Source organism: Macaca fascicularis, chromosome 17 (genome assembly GCF_037993035.2).
Source record: "Macaca fascicularis isolate 582-1 chromosome 17, T2T-MFA8v1.1".
NCBI classification, from domain to species: Eukaryota; Metazoa; Chordata; class Mammalia; order Primates; family Cercopithecidae; genus Macaca; species Macaca fascicularis.
The window spans coordinates 5,596,505-5,621,995 of NC_088391.1; the positions used below are offsets into that span (position 1 = coordinate 5,596,505).

The window sequence follows — 25,491 nt, forward strand, 5'->3', positions numbered from 1 at the left end:
GTAATTGCTTTTTAATGTTTTCATTTTGAAGATCTGGGTCCTGATTTGTGCATGAAGAACGCTATGGTAGCTGGTATGAGCCCACCTCACTCAGCCCAGGAGCCAGGGCAGAGATGCCACTGGGGATTTTGCCAGTTTGCCTCGGAGGTCCTCGTGTGTCCACGTGCTTGGGTGCTCATGGCCCAAAGACAACTTTTGTGCCTCATCTACAGTGCTCCCCTAGGGCATAGGACGTCTCTGAGGACCCTGGCATAGAACAGAAACCCCAGCCACTGCATGTCAGGTGACATTTCTTCCCTGGGGATCTTTAGATTTGCATAAACACTGAGAGAGCGTTTTCTTCCGGTGTGAACCCTGACTTCTTTAGTTTGGGGGCTTTGATGGTTTCTACCAAAATCCTAGGGATGTGTCTTATCACGTGCTTGTGGGCTGGTCAGAGGGCTCGGAGCTCCTAGGCAGGGGCCCCCCAGTTTTGTGATGTTCCGTGAATTGCTGCAAGCATCTAGCCTGCTCGTTTTCTTCCTGACATTTTTTTTTTTCTGCAGATGATACAACCATGTTTACAACCATGTTTACGCTTCTCAAAGGGAAGCAGTCCCAGAAAAAGCTCCCTTAGGATGCATAACTAGGTGGACTCCTGGGTGTTTACATGTTCTTAAGTGGTGGATGTTGTTCTTTTAAGGAGCCTGGCTGTTTTTTCAATGCATGCGTTTTCTATCTACTAGAACAGAGTCCGTGACAGGGTCAGTGTGTGAGCGGTGCTTTCCGGCACGTGTGTTATCTAAAGAGACACAGCCACACATGGGGTGTTCTTGGCTCTGTGTGGAATGGGGATCAGTGAGCCTCCTTACGTACTTTTCCACAGTTTGGAGAAATCTGAGTTAGTCTGCAGAATGGCTTCTATTTCTTTTACATCTGATCTGTGGGAGTTGAGTTGTTGCAAGGTCTGTCTGCGTTCCTAAGCCTTGGTACTCTGTCTTTCCACGATCGCAGGTCAAAGGCATTTTCCCATAGGTTTCTTTCCGGATGAGTAGGGGATGGGAAAGGAGAGAAGGAAGTGTTATGGATTTTCTCTGAACATCTCTGGTGTGTCCTGAAGTTCATTTTAGGTTTGTTCTTCTTTTCCTTTTGTTTTGTTTTGTTTTTGAGACAGGCTCTGTCTCTGTCTCCCGGTGTAGTGTAGTGGTGTGATCATAGCTCACTGCAGCCTTGAATTCCTGGGCTCAACTGATCTTCTCACCTCAGCTTCCCAAGTAGCTGGGACTATAAGCGTGCACTGCCACTCCTGGCTAATTTTTGTATTTTCTGTAGAGGCGGGTGTCTCGCTTTGTTGCTGAGGCTGGTCTTGAACTCCTGGGCTCAAGCAATCCTCTTGCCTCAGCCTCCCAAAGTGTTGGGATTACAGGTGTGAGCCATGGATCCCGACCTCCGGTCTGTTTTTCAGGTGTTGTTTGTATACACGGAAGTAGAATGCACATACATGATTCTTGTGTTTCAGATGAAATGCTTAGTTCCACACACAACTACCCTGCATGAGAAATCACATGCTTCTGTTCACAATGGCAGTGTCATAGAACCAACCTGAGTACCCATCAACGGTTGACTGGAAAAGGAAATGAGGTAGATATACACCGTGGAATACTACACAGCCATAAAAGGGAATGAAATCATGTCCTCTGCAGCAACATGGATGGAGCTGGAAACCGTTATCCTAAGCAAACTAACTTAGAAACAGAAACTATTGAGTGTTCTCACTGACAAGCGGGAGCTAAACAGTGGGTACTCATGGACATAGAGATGGAAATAATAGATACTGGGAGCTCCAGAAGAGTGGGAGTGCTGAGGCTTGAGAGATGACCTGTCAAATACAATGTTTACTATCTGGGTAATGGGTATACTAGAAACCCAGTCCCTACCAGGATGCAATATACCTGTGTAACAGACAAGCACATGCACTCCCGAATCTAAAAAAGAAGAAATCTCGCGCTTGATGGGAGCGGAAGGGGAAGATTGGTCAGCCCCTCTGTGGTGCAAGGAATTCTTCAGAGATGGTCAGCACTGAGGCTCTTGGTGCCTGTAGGTTGCATTCAGGACACTGACCCACAGTTTGTCATTTATTCAGGACTCACACCTGGGCTTACTGCCTAAGGTGCATGAGCCTCTTTTTCTTATCCACTTTTTTTTTTTTTTGAGACAGTGTCTCTCTGTGTTGGCCAGGTTGGAGTGCAAAGGTATGATCTTGGCTCACTGCAACCTCTGCCTCCCGGGTTCAAGTGTTTCTCGTGCCTCAGCCATCCGAGTAGCTGAGATTACAGGCGTGCGTCACCACACTTGGCTAATTTTTGTATTTTTAGTAGAGGGTTTTGCCATGTTGGCCAGTCTGGTCTCGAACTCCTGGCCTCAAGTGATCCACCTGCCTCGGCCTTCCAAAGTGCTGGGATTACAGACATGAACCACTGTGCGTGGTGTCACTTTCTTTCCAAGCACAGTGACTGCCCCATCACAGAATTAAAATACCATTCTTTTTTATTTTCCCCTATGTTCCTCAGCACCCAGCCCCGTGCATTTTATTGATGACTTGTCTCTCACTCTTTTTTCAGTTTTGCACCACATGCTGTAAGAGGTATGAAATGCAAATAGGCTTGCTGCATACTTGGTATTTTCTCCAGCGTGCACGTGTTCTGTTGGTACGGACGTATCACTGCGTTGCTGATGCAAGTATGGCTTGTGTAGCATTTTACATCTCATCTTGTCTCATCCCTGCGTGATGATGGCATTAATGAGAAAGAAACCACACAAGTGCTTCTTGCCCTCTGCTCTTCTTGGGATCTGTGCACCCATTCCTTGCTGGGGCACCTTGAGTTCTTATGTGTTCATCTGCTGGAGACTGATTCCGAACTCTAGGAGTTCCTGGGCATAGGAAACCTTTTTTTTTTTTTTTTTTTTTTTGAGACGGAGTTTTGCTCTTTTGCCCAGGCTGGAGTGCAGTGGCACGATCTCAGCTCACTGCAACCTCCACCTCCTGGTTTTAAGTGATTCTCCTGCCTCAACCTCCCAAGTAGCTGGGATTACAGTCACCTGCCGCCATACCTGGCTAATTTTTGTATTTTTAGTAGAGAAGGGGTTTCACCATGTTGGTTAGGGTGGTCTTGAACTCCTGACCTCGTGATCTGCCTGCCTCAGCCTCCCAAAGTGCTGAGATTACAGGCGTGAGCTACCGTGCCCAGCTAGAAATCTTTAAGTATACAATCAATTAAATGATGTGGGCTATATCTGCAGGGAGAGAAAGCGAGTAAAGCTCAAGTTTTGTTTTTATCAACATAATCTTCGTAGGTTCTTTCTTCTGGAATCATCTAGCTTCAAGTGCGATGTAGTACTTCTTGGGTGTAAATGTCACTGGAATTGATGGCATAGGTTACCTCTTGGTTTTTATTGGGTTTTACTTGCTGTTCTTTTTCTTTTCTTTTCTTTTGCCTTGTTTGCACAGTTAAGGGATCTTGTGGTTTTTTTTCTCCACTTATTGTATTATATTGATTTATGTCCCTGCTCTTCTTCAAGAGGCCTGCATAAGGAAAATATAATGTAGACTATTAATTTTAGGAGCAATCATGGAAGAAGGATCTTATTTATGCTTCCCTAAATTTTATTTTAAACTGTAGACTAAAATGATCTTATGAAAAATTTTGCACAGTTAAGAAAAAGCAGCGTGTGTGTGTGTGGTGTGTGTGTGTGTGTGTCTTTTGGACTAAATTTAAGCCACTGGCAATCTTTTTATTGGGTTGTAGCCATAAAACTTCATCTTTTTTATTTTTTTGACTTGTTAATAGATTTTACTTTTATTTTTTATTTTAAAAAAAGAATTTAAACTTTTATTTTAACCTCAGGGGTTACTTGTGCAGGTCTGTCACATGGGAACACTGTGTGAAGCTGAGGTTTTGGGTATAGATGATCCTGTTACCCAGACAGTGAGCACAGCACCCAGTAGGCAGTCCCTCAGCCCCTACCCCATCCCCCATCCAGCAGTCCCCAGTATCCATTGCTCCCATCTTTATGTCCACGTGTACTCAGTGTTTAGCTCTCCTTTATAAATGAGAAAGTATGGTAATTGGTTTTCTGTTCCTGGTTAATTCACTTCAGATAAGGGCCTCCAGCTGCATCCATGTTGCTGCAAAGGACATTATCTCATTTTTTCTTTTTTTTTTTTTTTTTTTTGAGACGGAGTCTTGCTCTGTCAGCCAGGCTGGAGTGCAGTGGCCGGATCTCAGCTCACTGCAAGCTCCGCCTCCCGGGTTCACGCCATTCTCCTGCCTCAGCCTCCCGAGTAGCTGGGACTACAGGCGCCCGCCACCTCGCCCGGCTAGTTTTTTTGTATTTTTTTTAGTAGAGACGGGGTTTCACTGTGTTAGCCAGGATGGTCTCGATCTCCTGACCTCGTGATCGCCCATCTCGGCCTCCCAAAGTGCTGGGATTACAGGCTTGAGCCACCGCGCCTGGCCTTATCTCATTATTTTTTATGGCTCTGTAGTATTCCATGGTGTATATGTATCACATTTTCTTTACCCAGGCCACCATTGATGGGCGTTTAGGTTGATTCCACGTCTTTGCTATTGTAAATAGTGCTGTGATAAATAAGCGTGCATATGTCTGTTTGGTAGAACGATTTCTTTTCCTTTGGGTATATACTCACTAATGGGATTGTTGGGTTGAATGGTAGTTCTGTTTTAAGCTGTTTGAGAAATCTCCAAACTGCTTTCCATAGTGGCTGAATTAATTTACATTCATGAACTAATTTACACACCAGCAGTGTATAAGCACCCTCGTTTTTCTGCAGCCTTGCCAATATCTGTTGTTTTTTGACAGTTTTTTTTTTCTTTTTCTTTTTTTTAAATACAGTTTCACTCTGTCACCCAGGCTGGAGTCCAGTGGCATGATCACAGCTCCACTGCAGCCTCGACCTCCCAGGCTTAGGTGATCCACCCACCTCAGCTTCCTGAGTAGCTGGTACTACAGGTGCCCACCACCACCATGCCCAGCTAATTTTTGTATTTTTTGTAGAGATGAGGTTTCACCATGTTGCCCAGGTTGGTCTTTAATTCCTAAGCTCAAGTGACCTGCCAGCCTCAGCTTCCCAAAGTGCTGGAATTATAGGAGTGAGCCACCATGCCTGGCTGTTTTTTGACTCTTTAGTAATAGCTATTCTGACTGGTATGAGATGGTATCTTATTCTGGTTTTGATTTGCATTTCTCTGGTTAGTGATAATGAGCATTTTTTCATATGCTTGTTGGCTGCTTATATGTCTTCTTTTGAGAAGTTTCTGTTCATGTTCTTTGCCCACTTTTTAATGAGGTTATTTGGAATACTTCATCTTAGCACCAGAGCTTTCAAAGATGCCTTAAGTCAAATTCCAAGATGACTTGGAAGGTGTGCCCATAACCTTCTCAATCAGATTCAGAATTAATCAATCGATGGATTCGGAACAAGGTTTCCATGGTCTTGACATTGCTACTTTAATCGAAACTTTAATGTTTACATATTTTGCTCCCACCTCCTCCAGGGATATGTTCATGCTAAGAAATCTGATGACTTTTCAACAGATCAGAGTTCTTATATAATGTCAGTTGTCAAAGCTTTTGAAGCTGCGGTAGGTTCAGGAAATCGGTGTAAATAAAATCAATAAGACTATTTTTAAAATAAAGTTTTTCCTGGTATTGCTGGAGATTGTATTTAGCATTTCTAAAAGATTCTTGATGGTAACACCTTACCATCAAACAGAATTAAAGAGTCATGTATCTTTTGGAGTCAGTGTTACAAATGGATTTTAAAGAAAATATGTTAAGGGAAACTCCTGCTTTATCTGAAGTCTAAAGAATAGGTAGGGAGAAAGGGTGAGAGGGTGTATATATTGTTTTGGAGAAGGAGTCAGACAAGTTTTAAACAAATTGATATTCTGGAATCTTTATAATTCCCAAAAGGATTCTTTGCCACTGGGCAACCTCTAATTTAGATATAATACTATATGTTGATGATTAGATAAGGTAGCCTTATTTATTAAGGCTTTAGAAAACAACCTTTAGAAAACAACTCTTTCACTTTTAGTCTTTTTCTAATTATGAACTATGTTCATAATTATTTTTATTGTGTTTGTATTGTTTTAAAGTCTTAAATCCGTGAATGTCTTCAGGGCATTCTATGACCTTTAGTTGATCTTTAATTGTGAGATAGTTCAACCATGAGGACAGATGAGAAATGAGGGAGGGTCTGGGTAGGAGGTTGACAAGCCAGAGACGTCTAGTGAATGTCAGAGAGGAGCCTACATCTAAAAACAGCCTTCTCTTATTTTCAAAAAAGCTTTAAAATATATTAGCAACCTTTCATGATGATTTCCATAGAAGGATTTTCACTTTCTACAAAAGATCAAAGACAGTAAGAGATGAATTAGAAAATGTAATCTTTGCTGGACACCGTGGCTCACTCTTGCAATCCCAGCACTTTGAGAGGCCAAGGAGGGAGGATTGCTTGAGGCCAGGAGTTTAGATGAGCCTGAGCAACAGAGACCTGCATCTCTACAACAAATACAAAAATTAGCTTGGCATGGTGGTGTGCACCTGTAGTCCTAGCTACTCGGGAGGCTGAGGTGGGCAGTTCACTTGAGACCAGGATTTGGAGGCTACAATGAGCTATGGTTGCACCAGTGCACTCCAGCCTGGGCAGCAGAGCAAGATCCTGTCTCCAAAAACAAAAACAAAAACAAAAACAAAAAAGAGATAAGAGGAAAAGAAAAGAGAAAGAACATACAATCTCCATTTCCCAGCTTTGAACCAAGTTTGTTAGTAAATTCAGCCTAGTTGGCTGGGTTTTTATTTCTATGCTACTTATTGTTTTATTTTATCTCACTCTAGACCTTTTTGTGGTAGAATTTTTTACCCCATATATCTATGTGACACAGTATGTCATAAATGAAAATAAATGAGAAAACAAAGGATAAGAGAAAATAGGAGTAAAAGAAAGGAAGACAAAATCAGAGGTCCGAGAGAATATATTTGGCTCAGACCATTTAAGAATTCAAAGTGGAAGGGAGGCATGATCCCTCACGAGAATGAGTGTCCATTAGAGGAGATACATTCTGCTCCAGAGACATCGAGCTGTTTCTGATACTGAGCCCAGTATCGAACTTCTCCCTTAGGAATCCAAAAAGGTGCTGTGATACAGGACCACATCCCCCACAACATCCCTGAAGAAAACCTAACGACAGGCTGCCTGGGGCGTGCCGTAGGACCTGGCAAGGGCAGCTCGGGGCAGTTCCTGCCAGTGTTTCAACTCAGGGGCGTTAAGCCAGGCTGGTGGCCTTGGTGCCTGCAGGGTCTCCCTAATAGGGAAGCGCCTGAAATCTTCCCGGGAGGCAGGAAATGCTTCAGGATGAAAAAAAGGACATCATGGAGCTTTGCTCACCCTCCTGTAAATCTCCATAAATGTCTTTGTTTGGGGCCTCCAAACTCTATTAGGGCATTTTCAATGAAAAAAAGAGGCTGTTATTTTGCCGTCACGTTCAGAGATAACGTATGTCATCGCCTTTGCATACCTGCTTGCTGCTTGTCGGGCTTTTAAAACTTTCTACCACTTGTCTCGTTGGTTTTAACTAGACACATTTGCCGCATATGGTTTTGTTAAACGTACTGAGTGTGGGGACTTATATGTGTTTTGTTTGTAAATGTTAACCAAGGCCAGGCACGGCGGCTCATGCCTGTAATCCCAGTGCTCTGAGAGGCCAAGGGCAGGAGGATCACTTGAGCCCAGAAGTTCGAGATCAGCCTGGGAAACATTGTGAGACTTTGTCTCTAATTTTTTCAAAAATTAGCCGGTCATGATGGTGTGCACCTGTAGTCCCCAGCTACTCGGGAGGCTGAGGCAGGAGGATTGTTTGGGCCGAGGAGTTTGTGGTTATGGTAAACTATGACTGTGCCACTGTACTCCAGCCTGGGCAGTAGAGCAAAACCCTGTCTCTAAAAAAAAATAAAAAATACAAAATAAAAAAATTAAATGTCAACTGAAAGTTATCATATTGAGAGGTCATTGCAGTCTAAGAAGTTTGAATATTAAAATCCAAAGGTCATTTTATGAGAGAAGGTTAACAAGGGAGAAGTTCTGAGGGGTACCCGTGCCACCCATTTGTCCTTCTTCTTAAATGGTCTGGAGGGGGTGCTAGTGCTGGTGTAACTTAATCGTGCACGAAGATGCAGGTCAGCAGAAAGGCTCTACACACACGCTGGGGAAGCCTGGCTCTTGGAGCTGGTTCTCCCCAGTCATTTTCTCACAGGCTCTAGGAATGAATCATCCGGTGTCCCTGGGAAAGTGAGCAAGCCAAGGAGAGGTCCCATTAGTTTCGAAATTGTTCTGTAGTGTGTCAGGATATACCACTGAGGGTTATTCTTCCTTCCCCCTTTTCCTTTGCTGATTTGGTAAGTGAAAGTCTCCCCTCCCACCACGATTAGACATTGCTCCCGCTCGTCCTGTATAACTCTCTACCATCCATCCTACATTACTTGTACTCAAGAGCTCTGCCAGGTGAATTAGAACAGGACACAGTCTCAGGGCATAATATAATTCCCCCAGATTATCAAGGATCAGCCTTGAGCTCTCTTAATACTTAGAAACGTCACTGCTGCTTTGTCTTCATGTAATGGATGTAAAGGACTGAACGCCATGCCTCTCACCTGTGGCTGGAGAAGATATTGCTCCATAGGTAATGGACACGTCTACAGAGTTTTCAAAAAATATAGATGCAGTCTACCCAAGGCATGGGTGAAAGAGGACAATGTGACAAGCAGTGATTTTTTTGAGCTAACGATTTTGCAATCTGATGCCTTCTAGATATGGATTACAGGTCATAAAGCTTAGAATAAAGCAAAAACAGCCTTGATGATTATTTATGGAGTTTTTTCAGTTTGTAATTGTTAGCCAGATATATTTTCAATATGTTGAGACCCTTGAAAAAGCTTTTTGTGTTAAAATTATTTAGAGGAATATTTAAAATGATTAAATGATATGTAGATGTGAGAAATCCAGCAATTATATGTGAATATGATCTAATAGTATTCTGTGGTCTTGGAATACGTTCTCTGCCTCAGGTGTCATCAGAAGGAAAACTATAAGCCCAAAACTGTAAGCTCCTAATTGGGGATCAGGATGTTTCTGTTACTTTAAAATTACTTTTTCTCTCCCCCAATTTGTTTTCAGCTTATTTATTTCAGTTTAAATATCATGCTTACTTTTTGTTAGATATTTAATTTGCTCTTGCAGCTTAGAACAGTGGTGAAATGGCTGCTAAAGTATAGAAATCCAAAGAACATGAATGGAATTCTGAATTTCTGGGCAACTTCTTGTACTTGGTGAAAGTTATAACTGATGAAAACTCTAGTTAGGAGAAAAATCTAAAGCACTGTGTGTCAGGATGTATTCCTTTTGGAAATTGAATGCTTTTGTCCCAGCCTTACAGTTGGAACAACAATGTCGCAGACTTGAGCACAGAAGAACTGACAGTGATTTATGTCAAATCCATGTCATGAGGGGAAGGCTTGGGGCAGTCAGCACGGCGTCAACTGTGAAATACTTGACCGTTCTGAGCTTCTCCTGGTCTCTCCATTCGTTTATCAACCTACCTATAACTTGGGGCTGAGGTTTTTGCAATCTAGATACAAAATATGATTCTTTTAGACATACTTTTTAATAAACATTATTGTATTTCCAGGAAAATTGCCATGGTAAACAAACACCCAACCCTACAACATCCTGCTTTGCATATATACTTTATTTCAACAATTAGACTGTTTGCTTTTTCCTCAATTTTTTATTACAGTAAAACACACATAACATAGAATTTACTATCTGCTCATTTTTAGGTATACAGTTCAGTGGAATTAAGTACATTCCCATTGTCGTGTAACTCTCACCACCATCCATCTCCAGGACTTTTTTCATTCGTAAAACTAAAACTCTGTGCCCGTTTAACACCAGCCCTCCTTTCCTGTCTTTTCCCAGGCCTTGCCAACCAGAATGCCACCTTCTGTCTCTAAGATTTTGACTACTCTAAGTACCTCTCATAAGTGGCATCACGTTTTGCTTATTTCACTTAGCACAATGTCCTTAAGCTTCTTCCATGTGGAAGCGTGCGTCGGAATTTCCTTCCTTTTAAGGCTGAATAATGTTTCGTTGCATGCATAGACCACATTTTGCTTTTCCATTTATCCGTGGATGAGCAAACCAGCTTGGGTTGCTTCCACGTTGTAGCTGCTGTGAATAGTGCTGCTATAAACGTGGGTGTACAAATACATCTTTGAACCCTGCTTTCAATTATTTTGGGTACATATATACTCAGAAGTGAAATTGTTGGATCAGATAATAACTCTACTTTTAATTATTTTTTCTTTCTTTGAGACGGAGTCTCGCTCTGTCACCCAGGTTGGAGTGCAGTGGTGCAATCTCGGCTCACTGCAACCTCCTCCTCCTGGGTTCACGCCATTCTCCTGCCTCAGCCTCCCGAGTAGCTGGGACTACAGGTGCCTGTCACCACGCCCGGCTAATTTTTTGTATTTTTAGTAGAGACGGGGTTTCACCGTGTTAGCCAGGTTGGTCTCGATCACCTGACCTTGTGATCTACCCGCCTCAGCCTCCCAACGTGCTGGGAATACAGGCGTGAGCCACCGCGCCCGGCCTACTTTTAATTTTTTAAGGAACTGCCATACTGTTTTCCATAGCAGCTGCACCATTTTATATTTCCACCAACAGTGCACAAAGGTTCCACTCTCACCACATCCTACACAACACTTGTTATTTTCTGTTTGTTTTTTCTTTTTGACAGAGTCTTGGCTCTGTCACCCACGTTGAAGTGCAGTAGTGCAATTATAACTCGCTGCAGCCTCAAACTCCCGGGCTCATGTGATCTCCCTGCCTCAGCCTTCTGAGGAGCTGGGACTACAGGTGCACACCACCATACCTGCCTAATTAAAATAATTTTTTTTGTAGAGTTGGGAGGAGTCTTGCTATGTTGTCCAGGCTGTTCTTGAACTCCTAGGCTCAAGTGATCCTCCAGCCTCGGCTTCCCAAGGTGCTGTGGGTGCAAGGTGGTGTCTCATTGTAGTTTTGGCTTGCATTTCCCTGATCATTAGTTCATGTTGAGCATCTTTTCCTGTGCTTTTTGGCCATTTACTTGCATATCTTCTTTGGAAAAATATCTGTGCAAGTCCTTTGCCCACTTTAAAATCTACTGTGAAACCTTTGACCATTCAAGTATTGTGACAGCACAAGACTCTGTCAATTTGTTGTTGTTGTTACTTTTTAGGAGTTCTCTGTATAGTCTAGATATTAATCCCTTATTAGATGTGGGATTTGCAAAATTTTCTCCCATTCTGTGGTTGCCTTTTTCCTCTGTTAATAGTGTTAATAGATGCACAATTTTTTGAACTTTGATGAAGTCCAATTTGTCTGTTTTTCTTTTGTTGACTGTGCCTTTTGTGTCATATCTAAGAAATCATGGCCAAATTCAATAGACGAAGTTTGTCTTTTTACAGTTTAATTTCATACTTATAACTATGAGATGGATTATGTTTCTTGTTGTGCTATTACGTATAGCAGATGAAACCTACTGAATAAAAGTTGAGTTTGAAGTGATAGCAACCCCTGGTGATTAATCTTCACTTCAGATGGAATTTTATGTTTACTTTAACTGGAAAAGTCTCCGAGGAAGAAGTATTGCCATTTCCTTGGGATACGGCGAAGGGTAAACATGAGCTTTATTGGATTTTTCCTCCCTTGAGTGCTTCATAAATAATAGAAACTCTGTCTTACAAAGTGAGAAAGAAAGAAGGATAGTAAGTGAATTTTAGATAAAGGTAATGTGGGAGGTGAGACAACTGCTGCTCTAAGTATGTAACGTGAATGGGTCACACTTCACAATGATCAAATAGAAATGCAATTTTGAAAAACAAACTACACATGGAATGTGTTGTACGCGCCTATCGTGATTCAATTTAAACAGCCATTTATGTGGGCAATACTGAGACTGTAGTCTACATTCCCTATCCCCATTCCCTTTTGGGAGTTGTTTGTTCTTTACTTTTCTCTTTATAAAATACCGCATAAATTATTTGTTTATTTTGTTTATTGTCTCTCTTTCCTCCCTAAAACATAAGCTACATGAGGGCAGGGAATTAGATCTGTTTTGTTCCTTGCTGTAGCTCTCATGACTAGAAGGGTTCCTGGCACCCAGTGGGTAATCAGCAGATATCCATTGAGTGATATAATATTATAAGTAAAATAAGCCACTTAAATGACAAATGCATTTGGCACATTTTATTTTTTAATGTCTTTTATTTTTGAGATTTAGCATAAAGTATATAAATGTAAGGTACATACCTGGATGAATTTTTATATACCTGTGATTAACACCCAAATAAAAATGTAGCCTAGTTCCATCTACCCCTTCTAGGTTAGATCTTCTAGATCTCTCTTGCTCCTTCCCAGACAATCCCCTTCCTGCCAAGTGCAATCACTGTTCTGATTTTTCTCATCGATAGATTAGTTTGCCTTTGAACGTCATGTAAATGGAATTGTACAATATGCACTCTTTTGGTCTGACTTCTTTTGGTCAGCAGATTGCGTCTGTGAGATCAGCGGTGTGTGGTATTCTGCTGCGTGATTGATCCCTACCTGTTTATTCATTCTCCTGCTGATGGACATATACGTGGCTTCCATTATTTTTTGCTAATGTGAATAAAGTTCTTGTATGAATTTTTGTGGACATAACTTTTAATTTACCTTAGATAAAATACATAGAATTAACTCAATCATAAGGTAGATGTATACTTAACTCTTAGAAACTGCCAAAGAGTTTTCTAAAGTGGCTGAACTCATTTACATTCTCTCCGGCAACTGTCGCACATTCTGGAGAACGTGAGGAGTTGTTCTTCTTTTGAAGCCATACTTATGGGTATGCAGTGGTATCTCCTTATAGTTTAAATTTACATTCCTCAAATGAGTAATGATATCAGCATTTTTTTTTTTTTTTTTTTTTTGAGACAGAGTCTTACTCTGTCACCCAGGCTGGGGTGCAATGGTGTAATCTCAGCTCACTGCAAGCTCCGCCTCCCGGGTTCAAGCGATTCTTCTGTCTCAGCCTCCCAAGTAGCTGGGATTACAGGCACCCGCCACCACACCTAGCTAATTTTTGTATTTTTAGTGAAGATAGGGTTTTACCATATTGGTCAGGCTGGTCTTGAACTCCTGACTTCAGATGATCCACCCACCTCGGCCTCCCAAAGTGTTGGGATTACAGGTGTGAGCCACTACACCCGGCACCGAGCATCTTTATATATGTTTATTGGCCTTTTGGGTGGTATCTTCTTGTGAAGAACCTGTCGAAGACTTTTGCACTTTTGCTTTTCACATTCTTTATTGTTTTACATGCATTCTTTATTTTGGATGCAAGCATTAGATACATGTACTCCAAATATCTTTTCCCAGCCTGTGATTTCCCTATTCCTCTTCCTAATACCTTTCAACAAACAGAAGTTTCTGATTTTAATGAAGTCAAATGTATCAAATTTTCTTTCTTTATTGCTTTTGCGTTGTGTTTAAGAAAACTTTGCCTCCCTTGGAATGATTTTAAAGGCATTAATACAGTTAGCACAATTAAAATAAGGTTGAATTAGATGCTTTTATTTGAAAGAATAAAAGCATTAAGTTTAAACAACTTTGAAATCCAAACCCCTCCTGGGGTACCTAAGCTTCTGGTAGCACCTGGTGTTCTCTTTGGAAATGACTTGCAGCCTTGCCTCCTTTATCCCTGACCTGGAGGATCGGTGAAGGACGGCAGCTGTCTCATTCATCTTTGTCTGCAGTGCACTACACTATTTCTAGCACAAAGTAGCCAGTGGTTTTATTGACTGGATTCAGGAATGCTGACTTTACTCAAATATTGATTAAAAAAAATTTTTTTTTGGCCAAAATATACATCTTTGTGTCCTGATGTAAACTCTTACTATGCTTCTTAAATAGAGACTATGTAAGAAAAATACCATTTGAATTTTACAGGGGCTGCAGAGAAGGTTATAGAGGAGGACTCACTGGCATCAAATAATGATTAAGATTCCTGTAGATGGTGGCTGGGTGTAGGAAGGAGACTTTGGGCAGAGTAGGAGTAAATGCATGCACAGCCTTGGTGGATCAGCGAAGACCAGGAAGTGTGATGGGGTCAGATTGATGCCTGCAGATGAGAACCCAGGGATGGTCATCCGATGAAGGTACAAGATAGGCAGTGATGAGGAGCTTGGAGTTTGACCTCCTTCCCAGCGCTACTACTTATTGGGAACCTGGACCGGTTAATCAACTGATCAGATTCCTATCTATGAAATGAAGTTCATGTGTACACCATGGAATTGCTCTAAATGATAGCGTGCGTGAGAGAAACAGAGAGAGATACGGTATGTGGAATTATCCATAGAGTGCCGTAAGTGCTCTGAATGTCAGTGACGGTCTTCCTGAGACTTCAGTTTCACCCTTTGGGGCTGTCCTGTCAGTCTCTGCTCCCCTGGCTGTCCGTCCAGGCCTGCCGTCATTGTCTCCTGCCCACCCCCAATTCAGAGAAAGGCCAGCTGTGCTGTTTCTGAATGTATGGCTTATAACTCTAATGGTGCTTGGAATGCCACAAAGAATGTATATTTATGTATACCACTTATCTTTCCCCTAGCCCCTCTTCCCCAAATTAGCACAGAATTTGTTTTAAATATCTTTATGTAGCTGCTCCTCAGACTGCTGCCTGCCCCTCCCTCACCCCCAAATGAGAGTATTAGTTTACTGTCATAGGCATTCAAATATGCTGAGTAAGTTAATTTATAACTTGTGTAACTGATCAGGACAAATGCTTCTGCCTAGGGATCCAAAGCCTGGAACCACGCCCGCAGTACATTGAGTTTTTTGTTCATTCCATTATCTTTTTTGGAACGAAATCACTTTGCCAACCCCAGATCTTCTTGTAATGAGACTGCAGTACTGAATCATTTGGTATTTTTATGAAGTTTCTCATTGAATGAAATATTTATTGTGAGAAGAACATTAGAAATCCAAAGTTTATCTAAAATAAATCTGGCTACAGCTGAACAAAATATATTTTGCTAAGCAGAAAAGAATAATAAAAATTTCCCCTAAATGTCATACAGAAGTCTTAGAGGTTTATGTAAGAGAACTTGGATTTTTATAGACCTAGGATTTTGTTTTGTTTTGTTGAGACAAGGTCTTGCTCTGTCACCCAGGCTGGAGTGCGATGGCTCAATCATGGCTCACTGCAACCTTGACCGCCCAGGCTCAAGCAGTCCTCCCACTTCAGCCTCCCAAAGTGTTGGGATTACAGGCGTGAACTACCACACCTGGCCTTAAACCTAGTTCTAAAGAACAATAAAACAAGTAGAACATTCCTAATTGCGTTTAATGTTAACTTCAAATTGCTTTTTAGACTAAGCAAACAAACTAAAATTTTTATCTTTGTTCTAAATAATATATTTCCTTCTCAGTAAAATAGCAGAGATATTTAGGTTTTGACAAATAAATAATTTTTTGGGGGTTAGCCAAGGGCTTGCACACTAGATCATCTCACCTTAATCGTTAAGTAAAAACCTTTTTTTCTATTTTTAATCGATACATAATTGTACATATTTATGGGGTACATGTTATTTTGATATATGCACACAATGGGTAATGAACAAATCAGGGTAATTAGCATATCTATCTCCTTAAACATTTATCATTTCTCTGTGTTGGTCAGATGGGAGAGTTCCTTTGACCCCCTCGTGGGACTTGTGATGGGGTGACTAATTTACTTGGCTGCCATTCTCAAACCCCTTGCGGAATGGGAAGCACACAGGGAGCAGGTGCAGTAGCTGGGTTGAGTGCCTTTGGGCATCAGCGGGAACAAACTCAGTACCAGCCCTGGCAGTGTCTAGGGATTGCCTGTGACATCTGGAGCACCAGAGGGCGTGTGTTACAATCAGTGCTCTTTTAGCATTTGCTGTCCACAGACGGCTAAGTGTTAAATCAGCTTAGCGGAGGTTCAGGGTGACAGTCTTTAACACCCTGCCATTTCAGTACATGGGGTCTTGTCCAGTGTCCAGGAAGAATCAGGTCACATGGTCTTGAAGGATGGTGAATGTGGAGATTTTATTGAGCAGTGGAAGTGGCTCTCAGTGGGATGGGGAACTGGAGAGAGGATGGAGTGGGAAGATAATTTTCCCCTGGAGGGGGAAGAAGTCCTCTCAGACTATCCCTAGGCAAACTCCTCTCCAACTGTAGTCTTTGATGTCCAGCTGCCTCTCAACATTCAGATGCTTCTTTTCTTGCCTTCTCTGCCATGCTGTTTTACATCTCTACCAGTGGATATTCGGGACTTTATAGGCACAGGATGGGACGTCGTGGGCCAAAAGATGACATGTGGGCCAGAAAATGGGGATGTGAAGTACTCATTTAGGGCCACGGGTCCAGGCTTCAGGGTGGAACCCTTGCCAGGGACTCTGCCCTTTTCTACCTAGTATTCCCCCTGCTTCCTGTCTGTATTACTGGGAACCTTCAAAATCTGCTCTTCTGGCTATTTTGAAATATACAATAAATTATTGTTCACTATAGTCACCCTATTGTGCTGTCAAACACTAGAGCTCCTTTTAATGGAACGTTTTAGAGGGAAATTTAAAGCTTAGTTTTTGTTTGAAGAGTTTTGACTGATATTTAGGGTAAAATTAATTTTGTAATCTAAAAATACACATAAAGTCAAGAGAAAAAAACTGAGGGAGATAAACATAAGGAAAATAAATCACTCTGAATAAGCCTAGATCATTCTGATACTTAATCTGCCCCAAATAACCTTTTTGTAAAAGTGAGGGAAATGGTGTCATGTTTTATAACCTGTCTTATTTGTCTACAGTTTCATGAATATTTTTCAAGTTTATTACATATTCTTTTGTAACATTTTAAATAGCTGCATAGTAGTCTCATGAAGACAGAGGATAATTTAATAAAGTTCTTTTTATTTTATTTATTTTTTTGAGACAGAGTCTCATTCTGTTACCCAGGCTGGAGTGCAGGGGCATGATTTTGGCTCACTGCCACCTCCACCTCCCAGGTTCAAGTGATTCTCCTTTCTCAGCCTCCTGAGTAGCTGGGAATACAGGCGCCTGCCACCATGCCTGGCTAATTTTTGTATTTTTGTATTTTTATTTTTAGTAGAGATGAGATTTCACCATGTTGGTCAGGCTGGTCTCAAATTCCTGACCTCAGGTTATCCACCTGCTTTGGCCTCCCAAAGTGCTGGGATTACAGGCGCGAGCCACTGTGCCCAGCCAATAAAGTTCTTAAAGTTCTTAGTTATTTCTAACTTTTTGCTATTACAAACAATACTGCAAAAAAAAAATCCTCATGATTTCCCTAACTATTTAGAAAGATCTTTTCAAAGAACCAATTCTGACTTTAATTTTCTTGTTTGTTTCTTCCTTATTGGCTTCCCTTCTCATCTTTCTCTCTTTTTGCTCTGCTTTGTGTTTGTAATTTGCTCTTGTTTCTCTAGTTTTTAAATAAAGCAACTTTAGTTTAGACCTTTCTATTTTTCTAATGGAAGCATTTAGGCTATACATTTCTAAGTTATATCACACGAATTTTGATATTTATTTTCATTCAGTTCAAAATATTTCCTGATTTTTAAAAATCCTCTTTGTTCACCCTACAGTTTAGAAATGTGTTGTTTAATTTACAACGTATGGAGATTCCCCAGAGAGCTTTCTACTATTGATTTGTAATTGTGGTCGGAGCCATATGTTACATCATTTCAGTTCCTTTAAGTGTGCTGAGACCTGCTGTATGCTATAGATGGTGGTGTATCTTGTGGAGGGCTCCATGTGCATCTGCACTTGTGGGATGGGGTGTTCCCCAAGTGTCAGCCGTGTCCAGGGCTTCAGAGTCTTGCTCACATCTCATATATCACTATTTATTTTCTTTCTCCGTGTTGTGTCAATTACTGAGAAAGAAGTATTGAAGTCTCCAAGTAGAATTGCAGGTTTTTCTATTTCAACTTGCAGATCTATTAGTTTTCCATTATATATGTGTTATCAAATGCATAAATGCTTAGGGTCATCAATTCCGGTTGGTGAGGTGACCCCTTTATCATTATGAAATGTGCTTTTTTACCCTTGTAATATTTCTGTTCTTTTAGCTTTTATTTTAAATTCAGGGGTACAAGTGTAGGTTTGTTACATAGGTAAACTTGTGTCATGGGAGTTAGTTGTACAGATTATTTTATCACCCAGGTATTAAGCCTAGTACCCATTAGCTGTTTCTCCTGATCTTGTTTCTCCCCCCATCCTCGACCCTCCTAAAGGCCCCAGTGTGTGTTGTTCCTGTCTCTGTGTCCATGTGTTCTCATCATTTAGCTCCCACTTGCAAGTGAGAACATGCGGTATTTGGTTTTCTGTTCCTGTATTAGTTTGCTAAGGATAATGGCCTTCACTTCCATCCATGTTCCTGTAAAAGACATGATCTATTTTTTTTTTTTTTGTGGCTGTGTAGTATTTCATGGTATATAGGTACCACATTTTCTTTATCCAGTCTACTATTGATGAGCATTTAGGTTGATTCCATATCTTTATTATTGTGAATAGTGCTGTGATGAACATGCGTGCATGTGTCTTTATAATAAAATGATATAAATTCCTTTGGGTATATACCCAGTAATGAGATTTCTAGGTTGAATGGTATTTCTGTCTTTAGATCTTTGAGGAATCACCACACTGGCTTCCACAAAGGCTGAACTAATTTACACTTTAACCAAAAGTGTATAAGTGTTCCTTTTTCTCCACAACCATGCCAGGATCTGTTATTTTTTGGCTTTTTAACAAGAGCCATTCTGACTGGTCTTAAACTCTTGGGCTCAAGTGATCCTCCTGCCTCAGCCTCCCAAAGTGCTGAGATTATAGGCGTGAGCCATCTGTGCTGGACCTTGATGTGTTTTTAAAAAATATTCTGTTTGGTGTTCATTGAGCTTCTGGACCTTTGGATTTATAGTTTTCAGCAAATTTGGAAATATTTTTCCACATTACTTCTTCAGATATTTATGTCCTTTTCCTCTCTAACCCGTTTGTTCCCTTGGGACTCCAATTATGTATGCATTAGACCCCCATGAGATTGTCTCGTAGGTCACTGATGCTCTGTTACTATTTTTCTTCTTGTGCTTCTTTTTGGAGAGTTTCTACTGCTGTCTTCAATTTCATGCATCCTTCCCTTTGCAGTGCCTAATCTGCTATTAATCCTACCTAGTGTCGTTTTCATTTCAGGTATTCTAGTTTCCATTACGGACTCAATTCAGCAAGACCGTGAGACATTTGTTTGAGTTCCCCACTCACTGTACTTTGGCTCAGAGATTATTTTTAGCTAGAAAGAGAGTGCGATCCTAGTGTTCATTTTGTTTGTTTCTCTTCTCTCGGGGATTGCTTTTCTATCCTGTCTATTTTTTAATATCAGAAAATAGTTGTTTCCTATCCTTTTTCCTGTTTTCTAGTTGTTAGAGTGGAATGGCTAGTCTACACCTCCTTACACCCTCATGGTCAGAAACAGAAATCCAGTTAGTATACGTTAAACTTTGTCGATTTGTGTGGTAAGATCATGTCATTTTAATTTCTATTTCCTTGGTAATTGATGTGCAATTTTTTTGTCTTTTAAGTTAGCTTAGACTTCGTAGGTTCACGACAGTACAGATTGAGGGAGTCAGTTGCTTGGATATCACCTAACGTGGGCTTTTGTTTGTTTTGTTTTGTTTTACAGTAGTGAAAAGTCACCTCAGACCAAAACCACAGGTGTCCCACTGGGTGCAGTTTTCAGAATCTCAATGTAGATTTTAAAAGGGGAAGAGGTATCCTCTCCTATAAGCAAATATACCTTCATGAGTTTATTTTTTTTTGAGATGGAGTCTCACTCTGTGGCCCAGGCTGGAGTGCAGTGGCGCGATCTCGGCTCACTTCAAGCTCTGCCTCCACGGTTGATGCCATTCTCCTGCCTCAGCCTCCCAAGTAGCTGGGATTACAGGCGTGCGCCACCACGCCTGGTTATTTTTTTGTATTTTTAGTAGAGGCGGGGTTTCACCATGTTAGCCAGGATGGTCTCGATCTCCTGACCTCGTGATCCACCCGCCTCAGCCTCCCAAAGTGCTGGGATTACAGGCGTGAGCCACCGTGCCCGGCGTAACCTTCATGAGTTTAAAAAAGTCCACAGGTTTGAGTGGGAGAATTTGGAGAGCAGGAAGGTCACAACACAGCTCAGATGGTGGACGCTGGGAATGGAACAGCGGGCAACCACCCACATTCGCCTCTGGCATCTTCCCACCACCACGGGCTGAGCGCGCACTGAGAGGAGGTCGTGTTCTGTTCCTTAGGTGCAACAGGGTTGAAGGATTCTCAGTCTCTTCTTCACCAAAATACTTCTTTTTCTATTTAGATGCTTTCCTCTTCTTGTAAGATTATGACTGGTTTCTATTTCCACTTGGCTGTGATATTTTTGTGTAAGTCAAACATCAATATAGTGTTCTTGAGAAAAGCACTATTAAAGATTGATACCCTGTTTCAGGCTGTATTAAGTATACAGTAGTAGTAGTAATTCGCTGGCTCTGAAAGCACTTACAGACACAGATGTATTTAAGATACATCATTGTATGTTATATTAGACATTTTATATTTCTGGGAAGATCTCAAATATTTAAAACAGTAAATATATTTTTTAGCTTCATCAGTAGGTACTGAATTAAATAGATAAGGTTGAGGCTTGAAAATGCAACTTTAAACTTTTAAAATTAAATGTTTAATTTAAAAAAACATAATAGGAAACTTTTGAATTAAAAATAACTTAGGGTAGGTTGGGAGGATCGCTCACATCTGTAATCCCAGCAGTTTGGGAGGTTGAGGCAGGAGGATCACTTGAGGCCAGGTGTTTGAGACCAGCCTGGGCAACATGGGGAAACCTGGTTTCTACTAAAAATATAAAAATTAGCTGTGCACGGTGGTGGCGCCTGTAACCCCAGCTACTTGGGAGGCTGAGGCAGGAGAATTGCTTGAACCCAGGAGGCAGAGTTGCAGCAGCAGAGATCACGCCACTGCACCCCAGCCTGGGTGACAGAGCGGGACTCTGTCTTTACAAAACAAAAACCAAAAAACAGTGTTATATGAACTTTTCTTTTCTTTTCTTTTGTTTTTCTTTTTTTTGGATGGAATTTTTGCTCTTATTGCCCAGGCTGGAGTGCAATGGCGTGATCTTGGCTTACTGCAGCCTCCACCTCCGGGGTTCAAGTGATTCTCCTGTCTCAACCTCCAGAGTAGCTGGGATTACAGGTGCCCACCACCATGCCCAGCTAATTTTTGTATTTTTAGTAGAGAGGGGTTTCACTATGTTGGCCAGGCTGGTCTCGAACTCCTGACCTCAAGCGATCCATCTGCTTCGGCCTCCCGAAGTACTGGGAGAACTTTTCTTTTTCTTTTTTTTTTTTTTTTTTTGAGACAGTGTCTCGCTCTGACGTCCAGGCTGGAGTGCAGTGGCGCGATCTCAGCTCACTGCAAGCTCCGCCTCCCGGGTTCACCCCATTCTCCTGCCTCAGCCTCCCGAGTAGCTGGGACTACAGGCGCTGCCACCACGCCCGGCTAATTTTTTGTGTTTTTAGTAGAGACGGGGTTTCACCGTGTTAGCCAGGATGGTCTCGATCTCCTGACCTCGTGATCTGCCCATCTCGGCCTCTCAAAGTGCTGGGATTACAGGCTTGAGCCACCGCGCCCAGCCTTGGAGAACTTTTCTTAATGACTCGAGATGGTAAGTGTGAATACAAGGGATTACATTGTGCCTAAGCAGGGCCGTCTTCATGGCTGGGGTTTTAGGGCTTATAGCCTCGGGATTTGCTTGTGCCTTTTATTCTTTTGTGCTAGTTCTTGCCTGAGTTGTCATTTCTGACCAGTGACTAGTGTGCCTGCCTATAGCCATTTATTTTCCTCTATTGGTCCCTAATCTGAGGTGGGGTTGTATCTAGCCTATTAATCTTATTAGAAACAAATGTAAACTAAGTATGTGCTTTGCTTCTAAAGAAAGACGAACATTCTCTTATAAGAAAAGTGTTTTGATTTTGTGAAGAACTTTCTGAAATGAACTAGATTTCTCGACAGAGTTTTTGATTCCTAAGTCCCAGGAGGTTGGGAGAGTTTGCCAGAGGGCTAAGTTATAGGCAGGTGAGGTGTTAATACTTAGCTTTAGGGTACAGTGAATTTGGGTATGGATCTGTGTTTTTTGATAGATTTTCCTGAAGCTGGTATTGAAATTCTGTTTCCTCGTTTAGATACAAGCTATGGGTTTCACTGAGGAGTGGGGAGGGCTGTGCCAGGAGGAAAGGAACTGGTTTGGTAGTTGGCAGCAAAGAAAGAGATGAGCGGTAAGATGGTTAGTCATTAATAATGAGGTTGTGACTGCTAAACTGGCACTGTGGAATGTGTCCCTCAGGGGTGAACTGCATGATCTTTTGGCACCGTGGAGCGTGTCACTCGGGGGTGAACTGCGTGGTCTTTTTGCGTCTGGCTCCCTGTGTTGTTTGTGGCTGGGCTCTCTCTTGGCAGATGTGATGTGTACTTTACTTGCTTTGCCATTGGCATGCCTGTCGCCAACCCACCGTATAGCAGTTGCTCAAGTGCTGTTGTCATTATTCAAATCGAACTAGAAACTGTCTTTTCATGAGTGTGAACATGTCAGCTGGAGCCAGAGGAGAAGCATCAACTCAGGTCCTCTGCCGAGCAGACAGAGATGGAGTTAGGAGAAGAGAGGTTTACTGGGGACAACCTCTCTGAATGATGAAGGTGGGGAGGGGGTGGGATTGGGCCCAGAAAGCCTTCATGTTGAGATGTTGATCTGATGCCTGTGACAGAAATGGGAGAAGCAAGCAGAGCCGGGCAGGGCAGGGCAGGTCTCAGACCACACTACCCATCCGACGGAACCCTCTTATACTGGGGTTGGCGGCGTAGAGCCGTTGGCCCAGTTGCCTTCTTAACAATGGCTTTGGCTGGGTGCGGTGGCTTTCGCCTGTAATCCCAGCACTTTGGGAGGCTGAGGTGGGCAAATCATGAGGTCATGAGATCGAGACCAGCCTGACCAACATGGTGAAACCCCGTCTCTACTAAAAATACAAAAATTAGCTGGGCGTGGTGGCACGCGCCTGTAATCCCAGCTGCTTGGGAGGCTGAGGCAGGAGAATCACTTGAACCTGGGAGGTGGAGGTTGCAGTGATCTGAGATCATGCCACTGTACTCCAGCCTGGCCAACACAGTGAGACTCCACCTCAAAAAAACAAAAAAAACCCCAAAACCCAAAAAACAAAACAAACAAAAAACCAACAAAAAACCCCAAAACAAACAAACAAAAAACAATGGCTTTAACTACTTGTAGAATTTTAAGAGATACTCTGGTCTTGGGAGCATCACATTTACTGATCTTCTGTTAGCGTGGCTGGTGTTTTGCATTTTATAAGTAAATCCATTTTGTCTGTGTTTGCATGGAGTTCAGTTTCAGACGGTGTTCCTTAACTCTGGAGGGATTTAATCCCTTGTTACTGCTTCTCCCCCTCACTGTCCCCCGCAGCAATGTCTCCTGATACGGGGGGGTGTGGCTCAGCATCTGACTGTCAGCACAGAAAAAGGGAGCTCTGGACCTAATACGAGACTCCTTGACTGTGGCCCTTCTTGCTGCTAGTGCGTTGGCAGCATGTGCAGAGTTGAGTATGCCATAGACACTTAGCTATGATTCAAGATTGTATGTCAGACATTGCTGAGAGCCTGGCACCGTTCCATAAGGGTTCTGTAATACTTGGCTCATTTGTAAGTAGTGCCTTTGGCAGAATGGTGAGCTCTGCCCAGGAGCAGCACAATGCTTTGATTACTTAGGCCTGTAATTCCTTATCTTTATGGAATTATGGGTCATAAGGATTTCATACTGAACAGGTAGTATATTTGGTTATATTAATTTATACATTTCATTTCATAGCTCATTGATATGAAAAGCCTTTCATTCAAGGGGGAACTAATAATTTAGACGGCTAGAAATTCAATAAATTCAGGAAGAGTGCCAAGAATGCCACGCCTCTTGTCTTTCCTATCCCTGCCAAGCAGTCACCCGCCAGATTCCGTTCGTTCATTCCCTTGATCTGCTTCTCAGGTCAGCTGCTGCCCCCTTGGCATCCCAGACCCTCTGACTCATAATTAGAGACCCTTCCTTTGTGGGAACACCTGACCCGATTTGTATCTGCTATAACATGTCTTATTCTACTTTCTTGTAATTTTGTACAAGTTTCCACTACTACATCATTTTGGCTTGTTATCGTTGGTCTATCAAAGTAGTTTTTCTATTCTCTACTCTTTGCGCTCCTCTTCAGAGAAGTGTCGTGCAGGGAACCAGAGCGAGGAGGGCTTGTCTTTCTTGTATGTCTGTCTGGCTAAGGGGTGGAGGAGAGCACAGACTCAAAGGAGGGGCGTTCTGGGAAGCCCAGACCATGGCTGTTTGTGTTGCAGCGTATGTGCTCATGGCTTTGTCTTGCTGCACGGGATGTTCTTCTCCATCTTTACCCTTTGCTTTGGAAGCTTTTAGATGAATCCCAGCTGCTGACTTTACAGTGAAAGGCATCTTAAATCTCTCCAACCAATCACCCTTTTCCCCAGCTGGAAATACTAGTCTTTCTTGTAGACTCTGAACATCCATAGCTCTCACTGGCTCCGCTTCTTTCACTCTCACGGGTGCTGAGAATGGTAATATCGGTAGAGCACAGTCCACACTTACACAAGTGGACATCTTGTTAACTGGAAAGGCAGACACATAAGCAGAATAATTCTAACGTGGAAAATGCACAGAGTGGACCGCTGCACGTGGTTACATTGGTCGTGTGAGATTGAGAAATGTGCTTTCTGGAATTGCTGTCTGCCCACCTGTGCCTGGGGGCCCTATGCATAGAGGAGGGGGATGTAACCCAACCCGAGGATGTGCGATGAGGGAAGACATCTCAGAGGAGAGAAAGCCTAGGCTGTGTCTTTAGGGATGAGTAGTAAGCAGGCAGAGAACCGGTGGAGAGGAAGGAAGTCTAGGTGAAAGGAAACACACCACATTCAAAGCTGTCTTAGTTATTCTGCGCTGGTCTGTTTCCTCCCCAGACTACAAGTCCTTTGAAGGCAGGGAGAGGGTTTTCTAACTACTGCATTATGCACACAGAATGCCCAGAATTTATGGTGATGGAATGACTTCTTGTCTGCTTTAGCCTTTTTGCCTGCCTCCTTGACTTACTGAATTCTTACACATGTTCTTATCTTAAACAGGAGTGTCCAATCTTTTGGCTTCCACATTGGAAGGAGAAGAACTGTCTTGGGCCACCCATAAAATACACTAACACTAACGGTAGCTAATAA

The 25,491-nt window shown here is 42.2% G+C and overlaps 1 protein-coding gene across 5 annotated transcripts in view; it reads left to right on the forward strand.

Annotated features, from left to right (window-relative positions):
• ATP8A2 (ATPase phospholipid transporting 8A2) overlaps positions 1-25,491 on the forward strand; it is a 651,919-nt gene that overhangs the window by 69,379 nt on the left and 557,049 nt on the right. Inside the window, exon 1 of one of the 5 annotated variants that reach the window (XM_045376973.2) lies at positions 8,668-8,741. The exons of the other annotated variants lie outside the window; for them this stretch is intronic. Within the exon in view, the coding sequence (XP_045232908.2) occupies positions 8,702-8,741 (40 nt within the window). The 5' untranslated portion in view covers positions 8,668-8,701. Of the gene's footprint in view, positions 1-8,667; positions 8,742-25,491 lie in introns of those variants that run through there. 5 annotated transcript variants of the gene reach the window in all.